The 13,284-nt window shown below is 40.6% G+C and overlaps 1 protein-coding gene across 3 annotated transcripts in view; it reads left to right on the plus strand.

Annotated features, from left to right (window-relative positions):
- Positions 1–13,284, plus strand: part of SMC6 (structural maintenance of chromosomes 6) — a 79,562-nt gene that overhangs the window by 17,759 nt on the left and 48,519 nt on the right. For 2 of the 3 annotated variants that reach the window (XM_075557080.1, XM_075557078.1), the window contains exons 5-10: positions 1,220–1,356; positions 2,452–2,513; positions 7,450–7,530; positions 8,249–8,350; positions 12,332–12,451; positions 12,553–12,651. In XM_075557080.1, coding sequence (XP_075413195.1) covers positions 1,220–1,356; positions 2,452–2,513; positions 7,450–7,530; positions 8,249–8,350; positions 12,332–12,451; positions 12,553–12,651 — 601 coding nt within the window. The remainder of the gene's footprint in view (positions 1–1,219; positions 1,357–2,451; positions 2,514–7,449; positions 7,531–8,248; positions 8,351–12,331; positions 12,452–12,552; positions 12,652–13,284) is intronic. The other variant, XM_075557079.1, reaches the window with a different exon arrangement.

Below are 13,284 nucleotides of genomic sequence, written 5' to 3' on the forward strand. Positions count from 1 at the left end.
ATCCATTCCTGGGTCTGTATTGTTGTTTTTTTCCCCTGCCATTGGCTCCCCTTACAGACCTCCTTGTTAATGTACGGTCGAGCGTGATAACGATCATCTCCTTGTAGCATGAAAGATCTTGTCATTGATTATCCCCTGGTATTAATATATGAAACACTTTAAACAGAGATAGTGGACCAGTGAAGGCTAACTACATATCGTAATACTTGGGCTATTTTACAGAATAAATCCTTATTGCCTGGACACTATTTACATAAACTGTGGGAATCAGTTGTCAAGTGAAATTTATAATATTCATTGACAATGTCAATCACAGGTCTGCTGGGATAATCTGTATCTTAATACCGCACATAGTGCATTTGAAGATTCAACGCTCCAGCGTTCTCTGACACTTGGCCTGGCTCTCTAGGGTGTGTCCAGAAACTCAGGCCAATGTGGTGCATATTACCCTGGGTACCCTCCCCCCTCCTTAGGGTTTATAAAAGTATGTTAGTCATTTTTCTCCCAACTTTGAGGTCAGTCTTCCCCCCCATTTTCTGCCAACAGTCATATGCTGTGTTCTTCCAGACGTGTCTACTCCTTTTTCCCTCTCCTGACTTGCCTTTCCCATAGCATCCTTTATTCCTCTCATAGGGGTGTTTACCTTGTGGGGGGGCGAGGAAGGGGGCGAGACTTTGTCTTAGCTTTGCATGGAACCCCGTGGTCAGCATGCTTTCTTCCTCCCGTGACAACTTGACTCCAGTTGAGGTGAAGAGCCCTCTGTCAAAGTGATTTTCAGGATAGATACCTAGAGAGGATGGTGTGCTTTCCTGGCACCCGCTGGGCTCTCCACCAGCCTGTCGGGCTGCTCAGGCCAGCAGACTGCACACCCTGCAAGCCTGAGCTTGTGCCTGTCCTGTTCAGGCAAGTATGTGTTTTGAAACATTTTCTTTTTTTTTTTAATAAACTATAATTCTATTTACTTATGTTCAATTGGAATTTAATGCATATATTATTCCATAGTTCAATCATGAAGTTTTTTCTTCATCCCAACTTTATTTTTTATCAGAAATAAAATCTTTGACATTGATCTGTAGTAGACTGGAAGCCATCAGTTGCTGGTAGAAAGCTAATTTGCAAATGGATTTGTCAAATTATGTTGGGGAGCTCTGAAAATGATAGAAAGTTCTCATAACTGCAGTGTGCCATCATGTGACTTTGCTTACTCTAATTGTTCTAGCTCAGCAGATATCTCGATAACATTAAGGAACAGAGGAGATGATGCATATAGGGCAAATGCTTATGGTGACTCCATAGTCATACAGCAACACATCAGCATGGATGGAAGTCGATCTTACAAACTAAAAAGTGAAACAGGTTTGTATTTTTATTTAATATAAAATGTTAGTAAATACCCAATTAAGAAAGACTAAGTATTATACTGATAGAGATGGATGGGCACTTTTCAGTTTCTTTACATCTCTATGGGAAGGTGATTGGATGTTTGTATGTGTATTTACTATGTCTGTAAACATATTACTCTCGTGACTTTACCAATAGGACATTCTAAGCAGAACTTCCATTTGAAATAGGTCATGCCATTTTGTTTTCACTTTGTAGACCCTCTTTCCCCCCTGAGTTTGTACAGCATGTAAAGAGGAAAGGTTAAAAGATGTGAAAAGGACATGTATTAGTTTGGGTACTTTAGAGAAACAAATCCACAAAAATTCATGTATAAGAGAGTTTTATATAAAGGTTGAGTGCACATCAAGAAAACATCCCAACCCAGTGCTGCCCAAGCTCACAAGTCCAACTTAACCCATATGTCCGAGACCAATCCACAAAATCCTCCTCCATCTCACAAGCCACATGCAAGGATGTCGACTGCAAGAGGAAAGCTGAGTCAGTGAACATGTAAGCATCTCAGCGCTGGCAGGGGTCTCCACACTGGTGCTTCAGCACTCAGGGCTGCATCGGGGTAGGCCTATGTGGATTCTCCTTGGGGATGTCTTGCAGGAAGTGAGCCTTGCCAGCTGGAGCAGGGAAGTGGCTAAGACAGCTGCACCCTGGTCCAGCCATCACAAAGCAAGAGACCTGAGAACTCAAAAGGCGAGGCTCTCCGAGCCATTTGTCTCTCCGCCCTTCAATTAACTCCACATGTGTTTATTGGCCAGCTTGGCACAATAAACTAACTCAGGACACAAAGGAAGAGGTAATTGTTAAGTTACTGAGTAGAAGAGAGGAGTTGAAAGAGAAAGATTTCACAATGGGGAGAAGAGAGGCATTTTCATTTTATCTGTATGCTAATTCTGTTCTTGGGCTTATGCAATGATTAGAGTGTGACCTTAGTTTGTTTAGACTTAAGAATACTTCAGTGGTAGCTGCCTTATCTTGACATCTTACAGATACTTGTATATTATTGCCTTAATTAAATATTGCCATGATTAAATATATTTTATTTCTTATAACTAGGGAGCGTGGTCTCTACCAAGAAAGAAGAGCTGATTGCAATTCTTGATCATTTTAACATACAGGTGAATGTCAAATTTCCGGTTCAGATTAATTCACCAAACTGGTTGTCTTGTTGTGTTTTCACTTGCAGTATAGAAAGAGCTAAAATGATCTCTAGAGTAAGGTGACCACAAGAATGAATGTGAATAATTTTTTAATGATGTTTTTTACATGGAAAATTTTCATTATCTTTTAATAGCATTGTTCCACAAACTATTTTTAAAATTGTTTTATTGGCACTTTATCCACATATCATACAATTCTATAGTTTAGCCATATCAGGAAGTGTACAGTCATTACCACAATCAATTTCAGAATATTTTCTTCCTTGTACTCATTACTCATAAAATTAATTGTAGCAAAGAAATTACACAACAAAATATTCTCCAATTCAACAACATCTACATGTATAATTCATTGCCATTCATTATATATTCTCTTTGTGTTGTACAACCATGATTTCCAAATTATTCCACCACCATTATCATAAACTCAATGCCCTCTAAGCAAAAACTCTTCCACCTTCATCCATGGTAACCAAAGGTCAAGTTTGGTTTCTTTCTTTCTTTTTAGAAGTTTTCTTGATACGCTATTCATGTATCATACACTTCCATAGTTAAATCGCTTTTTAAAAGAGTTGTGTATACATCATCGCAATCAATCAGTTCTAATATTTCCTGTACCCTCCATGAACTTTTTGATACCCACTTGTAAAACGCTCTTAGTTTGAGAGAGCAGTTAATATCTAGTCTGTAAATGTTAAAATTTATGTTGGTGAAGCTAAAAAATTACATTCATATCTGCTACCCTAGTCAAAATAGTATCCGTTTCCTAAACTAAATTACCAAACTCTTTATGGAAGCAAATTAACTGCAAAAAGATTAAGCATTGCATTGGGTAAATCTGCATAAGACTCCTGTTGAGTGTTGAAAATTAGGTTATTTTGAGGATTAAGGTGCACCTGACCAAAGCCACGTTATATTCAATTGCTTCACATCAATGCGAAAGTTTCCCATTGAATAAGGAAGACCAGAGAAGAGTCTATGCATTTGAATTGTGGTGCTGACAAAAGAAAATTGGAAGTACCATGGGCTGCCAAAAGGACCAACACACCTGTCTTAGAAGTACAACCAAAATGCTCCTTAGTGGAAAGGAAGGAGAGACTTTGCCTTACAATCTTTGAACGTACTGTTCAGAGAGGCTAGCCCTTGGAAAAGGACATCATGCTTGGTAAAGTAGAGGGGCAGCAAAAAGAGGAAGGCATTTAATAGTGGCTGTAACAGTGGACTCAAACATAGAAACAGTTAGGAGACTAGTGCAGGACTGGGCAGTACTTCGCTCTATTGTGCATAAGGTCGCTATGGTTCAGGACCTACTTGATGGCACCACCACCACCAAGACATGGCTCTCTGCTCCTATCAGAGCCATCATCTAGTGGACCCACCGGGGCAGGGCTGTTCTGTCCTCTAGGGTCCCTTTGAGTTACTGGACTTGACTTCATAGCAGTGACTGGTTTTTTGGAGGTTTTTAGAGAACTAGGGGACACCAGACTCTGAAAGAGGACATGATGCTTGGGAAAGGAGGGTTAGTGAAGAGGAAGACTCGGTGAGATGGGTTGGCATAGTAGCTGCAGCCATAGACTTAAGCGTGGCAACAGTTGAGAGCAGGGCAGGAGCGCACAGTGTAGCTTGCATTATATTTCTAGTAGACTGTGATGGTCTATGTCGCCAGGTGAGAGGAGATTACTTAATTCTTTAAGTACCTGGTTATATTTATCCCTGTGCTGCCCCTTTTCATCCTTCCGAGGTCTGCTTGTTTCCCCAGGTGTTGGGGTCCTGTCAGGTGAAGGTATTTTAAAAACAATCTCTACAGTAGTTTATGCACTAGGAATGCAGTTTCAGAAGCAACGAAAGAGTAGAGATAGGAATATGAGTTTTGGTGAGGCATTAATCCAAAGTTGGTGGTTAATTGCTACTCATTACAGCTAATGTTTTAAACTATCTGGTGACTGGCAGTCTGGTCTACCTTTATGTGTTAGGCTGGGTTGACTAGAGAAACAAATCTAGAGACATATGTGTAAGAAAGAGCTTTATATCAAGAATTAATTATATATCGAGGAAACGTCCCAGTCCAATTCAGGTCAAGTCCGTAAGTCTGACTCAAGAAGCCACATGCAATGATGCAGAATGAAGGAACATCACTGGCTGGGGGTGCAAAGTCTTGTGGACCCAATGGCAGTGGATGTAGCTCCAGTGCTTGCACAAATCTTAGCGGGGTTTGGCAGCCAGTAGGTGAAGACAGAGAGGGGCTTGGCTCCCAGGTCTCTCCTTATGAGAAGACCATGCCCACAAGAAGGCACCATCCCACTACCTGATTGACAGGTTAGATAGGCCCCCCCCCACCCCACCCTTTCACTTTTAGTATATCTTGAGAAATGCTAACCCTGTTGTCTCTTGATTTTCTAATTCCAGATCTTTGCATATGTCCTTTATAAGCTTTGCTTTTTCTTCACACGCTGCTCTTTGAAATCTTAGGTATTTTTACTTCATTTCTTCTAGTCGCTTTAGCTACTGAACATTCAAGAGTATATTTCAGTCTCTATTGTTACTTATTTTGGTTTGGCCTTTTTGAATGACTTTTGCTTCCTTCATGTGTGATGCCCTTTTGGTCATTAATATTCAGTACACCAAATCTGTTCTTCATGTAGTCTCTAAATTCAGATGGGATATATATATACACAAGATCGTGTTGGCTCTTGTTTTAATTTTCTTCAGCTTCAACTGATGTGCATCTGAACAATTGTCCTTTCCATAGTTGCTCTCTAGCCTTCTTCTGACAGGTGCTGTTGAGCTCCGTGTCTCTCCACAGAGAGTCCCAGTCTGATTCCTGTGTTGTACATGCTGTGAGGTCCATGTGTACGAGATAGCTTCCAAAGATGTGTGAAAAATAGAATTAAAAGATAGTGCATTATGTACGTGCATTTATGTAAGCTCCCTTCAGTAGTCACCGTTTATTGTTGCTGACTAAATTATTGATTTTGCCAAATTCTCTCATTCAGTTTCCAGATTTCTGTCGCCAAGGTCATAATTCCCCGCTGCATATCCTTCTTGGTTTTCAACTTTCACATTCCAATCTCGAGTCATTATCAGTACATTTAGAATACACGATCAGCCACACATTTCAGAAATCTGTTGAGAACCTCGGTTTCTTCACCTTGGCCCTTGTGTTGATGTGTAAGTTTGATGAATAGTCATATTAACTTGTCCCTACAGGTTTGTGGCTATTATAACTGACAGCATTGCACTTCAGGAGAGAGGGTAAAACATTCTTTTTGAGAACGAATGCTTTTGTCATTGCCAGCACGATAGGCCATTAACTTGTCCAGTTTCGAGTGGGCAAACCAGTACACATTGGCTCCCCGTTATCCTCAGGTATTGCTCTTATACGCCGTACATTCCACTTTCTGATGATTCATGTTTGCTTGCTCATTTTGTCCGCATTTTGAGTCATGCCTCATCAGCAAGCGCAGGTCTAGAAAGTTGTAGTCTTTTCATGTCTTCAATGTCAGCTCTACTCTGAGGAGGCAGCTCTTCCCTGTTTTATTGTGAGTGCCTTCCAACCAGAAGCACTCATCTTCTTGCACTCTATGAGACAGCGTTCCATCGATACGCATAATGCTATCGCCAGTCCCTCTTCTAACCAGTAGGTCCTTTGCCCTGGTCTTTCTACTGGCTTTGAAAGCAGACCCTTTATTCTCTGTAAAAGGTATATCTACGACTAAGTTATAGAATCAGAATTTGGCAGTAAATAATTTTTTTTACCAGAATTTGGTGATAATAAAAGTAAAGGAGGGAACCTAATAAAGAATATGCTAGGTCATATAGTGGGCTGTTTCCTAGTCGGTCAGTGGTCTTCAGAAAGTTGAGTGAGTGTGCTCCCATAAAGGTCTCCAGTCTCAGAAACCTAGGACCCGGATGAATCAATTTCTCTAACTCATTTATATTGGACCAACTTTTATGCTGGTCTTCCATAATCCATTTGTAACCTATGAACAAAGTTATTTCGTAAAATTAAATTGCTTAATTCCAAAGGTATAATTGAGTAATGTTGCTGAATCTTTTAAAGCAAGTTAGGGTTGTTGTTTTTTTAACTTTTTCAAGTATACTTTGATAATCTTACTTAGGCAAGGGCAATTTAATTCAAGTAATGGCTTTCTTAATCTGACTTCTTTGCACCCCCTAAAAATGTTGCTCAGCAGTATTTGTAACTTTCAAAATATGATGAATAAATGAAAAATTTGAAGTTTTCTAGGCAGGTGGAGACAGCCAAAATAAGAACCCAGGTCAGCTAACTTCCCGCCTGCTGTGTCCCACCCTCCTGCCCCTTGATTAACCATGACCAATAGTGATGCCTATGTAATAAGGGGAAGAAATGAAAATGTCCTAATGAAAACACTTTCTCAGAAGTTCTTATACTTACGTTCTCAAGTTATGCCAGGATATATAATTTGAATGTATGATGTTGTCAGTATCCTTCAACTTAACGTTGTGTTTCACGGAACAAAATATTGCCTGCTCCTGTACCCAGCTTCATGATCATTAGTTTGGTTGAGTCCACTGATAATAGTATTATTATTTCACCATCATCACTTGTGGTATCGGTGTCTGACTTTCAGAACTCTAGATTAAGACAGGCTAAGCAGCTTGGTTTATTTGTGAAAATTAGGTGGTGAAACCATATGGATCTAGCAGAATTTTGCACTGTCGTCTGTTACAATGCAAGATGATAAGCTCTCTCAGCTAGAAGACACTCCAAATATACCATGGCTGCAATATTGGCTTTGAGGATGTCCTCCGTTCTGAGGAGGGTGTAGCACCAGGACATACTGCATTCTGTTTAACTTGAACCCACTGAAGTGAAACATTAAAAAATATTAATCTTTCTGTTTTTTTGTTTCAGGTAGATAATCCTGTTTCTGTTTTAACACAAGAGATGAGCAAGCAGTTCTTACAGTCTAAGAGTGAAGGAGACAAATATAAAGTAAGGTGTCACAAAAGAAGACACGTACAGATTAAACATGAACACTGACACTAACTCCTGTTCACATAATAGACACTGTAATTCCCTCCCCCACCTCCCGACCAGCCCCTTATGTAAAACAGTATAACAGGGTAAATTAGGACATGGTTAAGTTAAATAGAGGTATAATTAATTTTCTTTGCATTAACGGGGGTAGTTCTAAATTAATCTTTAAGGAAACAAGGGAATAATTGTCATACATACTGGGTTTTGATATTTTCTATTCTGAAAATTAAAGATGAACTGTGATCAAAGATTCAAATGTTACCATTTTTACTAAGACAATGAAGCTTTCAGTGAAGGTGAAAGACAAAAGTAAGCCTTCTGAAGAACTTTCACAATGGACACGTAGATGTGTACATAGCAGATTAAGTAAACCAGCGTTGCGTCTGAAGTGAGAAGTGCTCTCTGGTGAATATCGCATGTCTTGTGCCAACTCGAGCCCTGGTGGCGCAGCGGTTATGAGTTGGGCTATGGGGCTGTGATCTGCACGGCCAGCAGTGTGAAGTCACCAGCAGCTCAGTGACAGTGAGTTTGGTTGGGTTTGGCACCAGCTTGCGCATGCTGTTAGTAGCTTTTTACATTAATTAGTCTACAGTTATTTTTGAGAGATCAAGTTCCTTTTTTCCCAGTTCCATGCAAGTTTACAAACTCTTGAATGTTTTTATTATTGATGTAGTTCTTCATGAAAGCTACGCAACTTGAACAGATGAAGGAGGATTACACATACATTATGGAAACAAAAGAAAGAACAAAGGAGCAGATAAATCAGGGAGAAGAGGTTTGTAAATAATGTTATTTTTTGAGGTTAGCCAAATTCTTGTAATACTTCAGGGAAGTTGTAGTGTAAAGTTATATACAGATATACGCATTAGCTTATATGTAAGACTCTACCTGTGTATAAGCCAGTAATTTCTGTGTTTGGAGTGTTTATTATGTTAGCCTTTACTTTTTTGTTTTGTGGTAGTGGCTATTGGATAATACATGCACAAGAGACAGGGCATTCTTTTACAACTATTTGCTCTTTCAGTGATTTCTAAATTTATACTTTAGAACTAGAATTCTAGTGACAATTGACCCAAGACAAATTGATTAGCTGCTGCATTGACCTTTTTATAAATTTTGATGAATGTGAACTGTAAAATTAGGTTTGTAGCTGTGTGTGATTTACTAAGTGAAAGAAAAGCAAGGATGAGAGTATTGTTCTCCCTGCATTCACCTGTGAAAAGCTTACCCAGGAGGAGAGGACAGTGAGCCCAGGTCTCATCTTTAAGGATGCTCATGGAAACCAAGGGAAGAGAGCATGAAAAGGAAGTGGTTAGAACCAATCCTCAGCACTAGTAAGAAGTCAACCATCACAGCGGCTGATAAACACTAACTGTATTTACTCACAGAATCTTGAAAAACAACTGTACACGACTGCTTCTGTTATGCTGAACACAGAAGCCAGGCAGATAGATGGCACTGAGAACTTAGGGAAAGGAGGAGATAGAGATAATTTTCAAGAAACTTGGAGGGAAGGTGAAAACTAGAGTAAAAAATGATGGCCCGGGTTGGGTGGTGGTGTTTATTTCTGTAAGTTGGAAAGATATACAAGTAAAGATGTAAGCATGCTAGTAGAAGGGAGTTAGTGAAGAGTATGAAGGAGAAAATACAAGTTGAAAGAGGAGATGAAAATCAATGAGTTTAGACACACTGTCAAGAAGGGGTTTAAGTTCTGGAGTACAGGTAGGGTGCAGATAAGTGGGAATTGAATTGATGGCCGTGAGTTTAGTTTTTGAGTTTTGGTAAGAAAAATATGAGGTTTTCAACTCATAGGAGTTATCTGTCTTGGTAATCTAGGGCAGTTCTCTGCTGTAAGGGCAAACTATGAATCATAACTTGATGTATATGAGTTTGGTTTTGGCTTGGGGCCACCTTACTGCTGTGACAAGGGAAAGAAAAGACTACCATACATCTGTGGATAATGTTGGTAGTTGGACGGAGGTGTTTCTTTCTGATGACTTCTAAATTCTTTGAAGCTGGAAGCAGGAACAGCCGATGGGAGAAGAGGCTGTATGGATGGAGGAGGTTTGAACACAGTGACTGTAGGTTGAGATAACCCTGGTATAAGAAGGTGGATTGGTTGTGGAAGCACCGTATGACCCGCAGTGTTCAGTTGATGGTTGGATGTGTGGTGGTGGTTAGATGCTGTGGGGACCGTATGTACAGCCACAAAACATTGCCTGGCCCTGTGGCATCCTCACGACCTGTGCTGAGCCTGTCGTCATAGCAGCTGTGCCAGTCCATTTCATTGAAGGCCTTCCTCTCTCTCACTGACCCTCTGCTTGCCCAGAGTTGAATATAATAAGCTCGAATGAAGAGGATAGGCTATGTACCAGATGTGCAGAGCATGTAGTCAAGGAGCCAATTCAGAAGCTATCCTAATATAGACAGTAACTGTTTAGTGATCGACAGTATTTACAATGTCTCTCCCCTTTGGAATGGCTAGTAAGTACTCATGATCGAGAGCATTTAAAATGTGTCTTCCCTTTGGAATGGCTAGTAAGTACTCATGATCAAGAGCATTTAAAATGTCTCTCCCCTTTGGAATGGCTAGTAAGTACGCATTATCAGGATCAACAGATGTGCTTGCCTATCACGGGGTATGCACACTTTTGAATGGAAGAGCCAATCCACTCTTTCACAATAACTTAGAAATTATTTGAGAGCCATACATATATTTTAATAAACATGAAATCATGATTATCTAGATGCTAGCCTTTAACATTTTTCAATTTTACTTCAGAATCACACGTATGTACCAAAAGAGCCGAATATGGCTCATGCCAAATCCTGAGCTCTCAGATGAGAAATCAAGAGAGAAAATGGGAAACTGAGTTTTGGGATTTGTCTGCAACTGTGTCAAAGCCAGCTGATGAGTGAAACAGTCCTGCAAGGGGGAGTGAGGATTATGGAAAAACAGAAAGTATCTGGAGGGCAACAGTCTGATGGACTGAAGCACCCAAGTTTATTCTACACACTCCTTAGATCCATGCAGAAACAACCCGGGGTGAATTATCTCATTGTTAAGCAAGCACATTTGATACACATTGCAACTCTTATCTTCTGCCAAACCAGACATCCTTGAGAAAATGAAGCAACCTATTTTTCCCAGGCCTTGCTAGCTTTCTTGTCCTTGACAGTCTGTTCAAAGTGTAAAGTCACAGAAGAAATCAGCAAACAAATAGGTCATGAGACTTCTCAGCCGTTTCAAGGCTGAGTCTTAATGGCCTTCAATACAACTGTGTACTCTTATATCTGATTTTGATCTTTCTTGTTCGAAGAATGTTTGTCCAATTTTATAATGCAGAAATTAGCCACATTATTGCACCCTGTAAAGTAAAAGTAAAGAACCAAATCTATCAAATCAATGGAAAGAAGGTTGTAGGATGCCTAGTGGGCTCAATCAAGGGCAATGTAGCAACAAGGAGTTACTAAACCCGAATGAAGGCCGAACATGATGGTGGGGCAAGACTGTAAAAAGGAAATAGAGGACAGTAGAACCAGGAGGCAAAGGACATTAGTAGAGGCCTAACTACAGGCATGTCCACATGTAACTACATATATGTAACGAAAGGAACAGAACTATGCACTCCTAGCTATATGTTAAGAATAAAGGATGCAGATGGACATTGGACCTCAAGTCAAGTACTCCCTTAACACAAGAACACTTGTTCTAACAATCTGACATTCTGCGATGCTCACCTTCCCAACAAGATCACTGAAGACAAAATGGGTGCATAAGCAAATGTGGTGAAGAACACTGATGGTGCCCGGGTATCAAAAGATACAGCATTGGGGGTCTTAAAGGTTTCAAGATAAACAAGCGGCCATCTAGCTTAGAAGCAACAAAGCCCACATGGAAGACACACTCCAGCCTGTGTGATCATGAGGTGTTGATGTGATCAGGTTATCAGGCATCTAAGACCTAGAACAAAACCATACCCAAGGTGACTAGGGAGTGGGGCATGGAGTGGAGACTCAATGCCCATCTTAGACAATTGGACATCCCCTCACAGAGGGGTCACAGGGGAATAGATGCATCAGTCAGGGTGCAGTATAGCACTGAGGAAACACACAACTTTCCTCTAGCTCTTTGGTGCTTCCTTCACCCCACTGTCATGACCTCCATTCTGTCTTGCAAATTCCATTAGACCAGAGCATGCACATTGCTACGGATAAGAGCCCTCAACACATGGAATCCAGGATCAATAAACCCCTCAGGGCCAACAAGGAGAGTAGAGATACCAAGAGGATTAGGGGAGGATGCGGGGAGAAAGAGGGAATCGATCACAAAGATCAACTAGAACCCCTTCCCAGGGGGATGAATCACGGAAAAGTGGGTGAGGGGCAATGGAGGATGATGTAAGATATGGGAAAAATATCAAGGGTTTGTGAGGGAGGGTGGACGAGGGAGGGAGGAGGAAGAAATGGGGAGTGGATATCGGGCTTGGAAGAGAATGCTTTGAAAATGATGGTGGCATATGTGAAAATGAGCTTGGCACACTGGAGGAATAGATTGTGTTAAGAGATGTAAGAGCCCCCAATAGAAGTATTAAAAAAAAAAAACCAAACATGTCTTTATTTCTGCATTAAGTCATTTCTCAACCAGTGTTTTTGTAGTGCTTGTTTAGGCATGGATTTCAGAAGCAATTTTATTTGCCAAAATGATATTATTTCAAAGATTATGAGAGATAAATCCTTGTTTTCTCTTTTCAAGCGACTTATTGAACTGAAGCGTCAGTGTTTGGAGAAAGAAGAACGTTTTCAAAGTATTGCTGGCTTAAGTACAATGAAAACGAAATTGGAGTATTTGAAACATGAAATGGCTTGGGCAGTGGTAATTTTCACTTAATTACTTGTCCATCTATATTTGTAGAAATAGAATTGTTTTGGTTACAGTTTGTCTTTTTAATGCTTTGCTCTGTCATTTCTCTTCAGGTCAACGAAATTGAGAAACAGTTGAACGCCATCAGAGATAACGTTGAACTTGGGGAAGAGCGTGCTGCCAGACTTGGCAGGAAGGCGGAAGAGCAGCAAGTACTGGCAGCCCGTTTCATTGTGTTTTGGGCTGAGTCCTAACTGCTGGTTTAGATGATCTTAACCTTTAAAGATGTTCCGTTGACTCCGTGTTTGCCAATATTTGCTACCCCAGTGATGCAGACCTAGACTTTTTTTCTTCTTTTTAAAATCATTTTATTGGGGGCTCGTATAGCTCTTATCACAATCCATGCATTCATCCAGGTGTCAAGCTTATTTAATTTTTTTTTTCATGTCTTATACCGCCCTCTGTCTCCCTTCATCCACTTTTCTGTTCGCCCCCCTGGGAGGGGAAGGGCAGTTTATATGTAGATCATTGTGATCTCTTAGCCCTTTCTCCCCCACCTTCCCCTTCCCCTCTTGGTGTGGCTACTCTCGTTATTGGTCCTGAGGGGGCTATCTGTCCTGGATTCCCTGTGTTTTGAGCTCTTGTCTGTAACAATATACATTCTCTGCTCTAGCCACATTTGTAAGGTAGAATTAGGGTCATGATAGTTGGGGGGCGGGGGAGAGGAACCATTAAAGAAGTAGAGGAAAGTTATATGTCTCCTCAGTGCTATACTGCACCCTAACTGGTGTGTCTCGTGACTCTTCTGTAAGGGGATGTCCAGTTGTCTACAAATGGGCTTTGGG

Source organism: Tenrec ecaudatus, chromosome 8 (genome assembly GCF_050624435.1).
Source record: "Tenrec ecaudatus isolate mTenEca1 chromosome 8, mTenEca1.hap1, whole genome shotgun sequence".
NCBI classification, from domain to species: domain Eukaryota; kingdom Metazoa; phylum Chordata; class Mammalia; order Afrosoricida; family Tenrecidae; genus Tenrec; species Tenrec ecaudatus.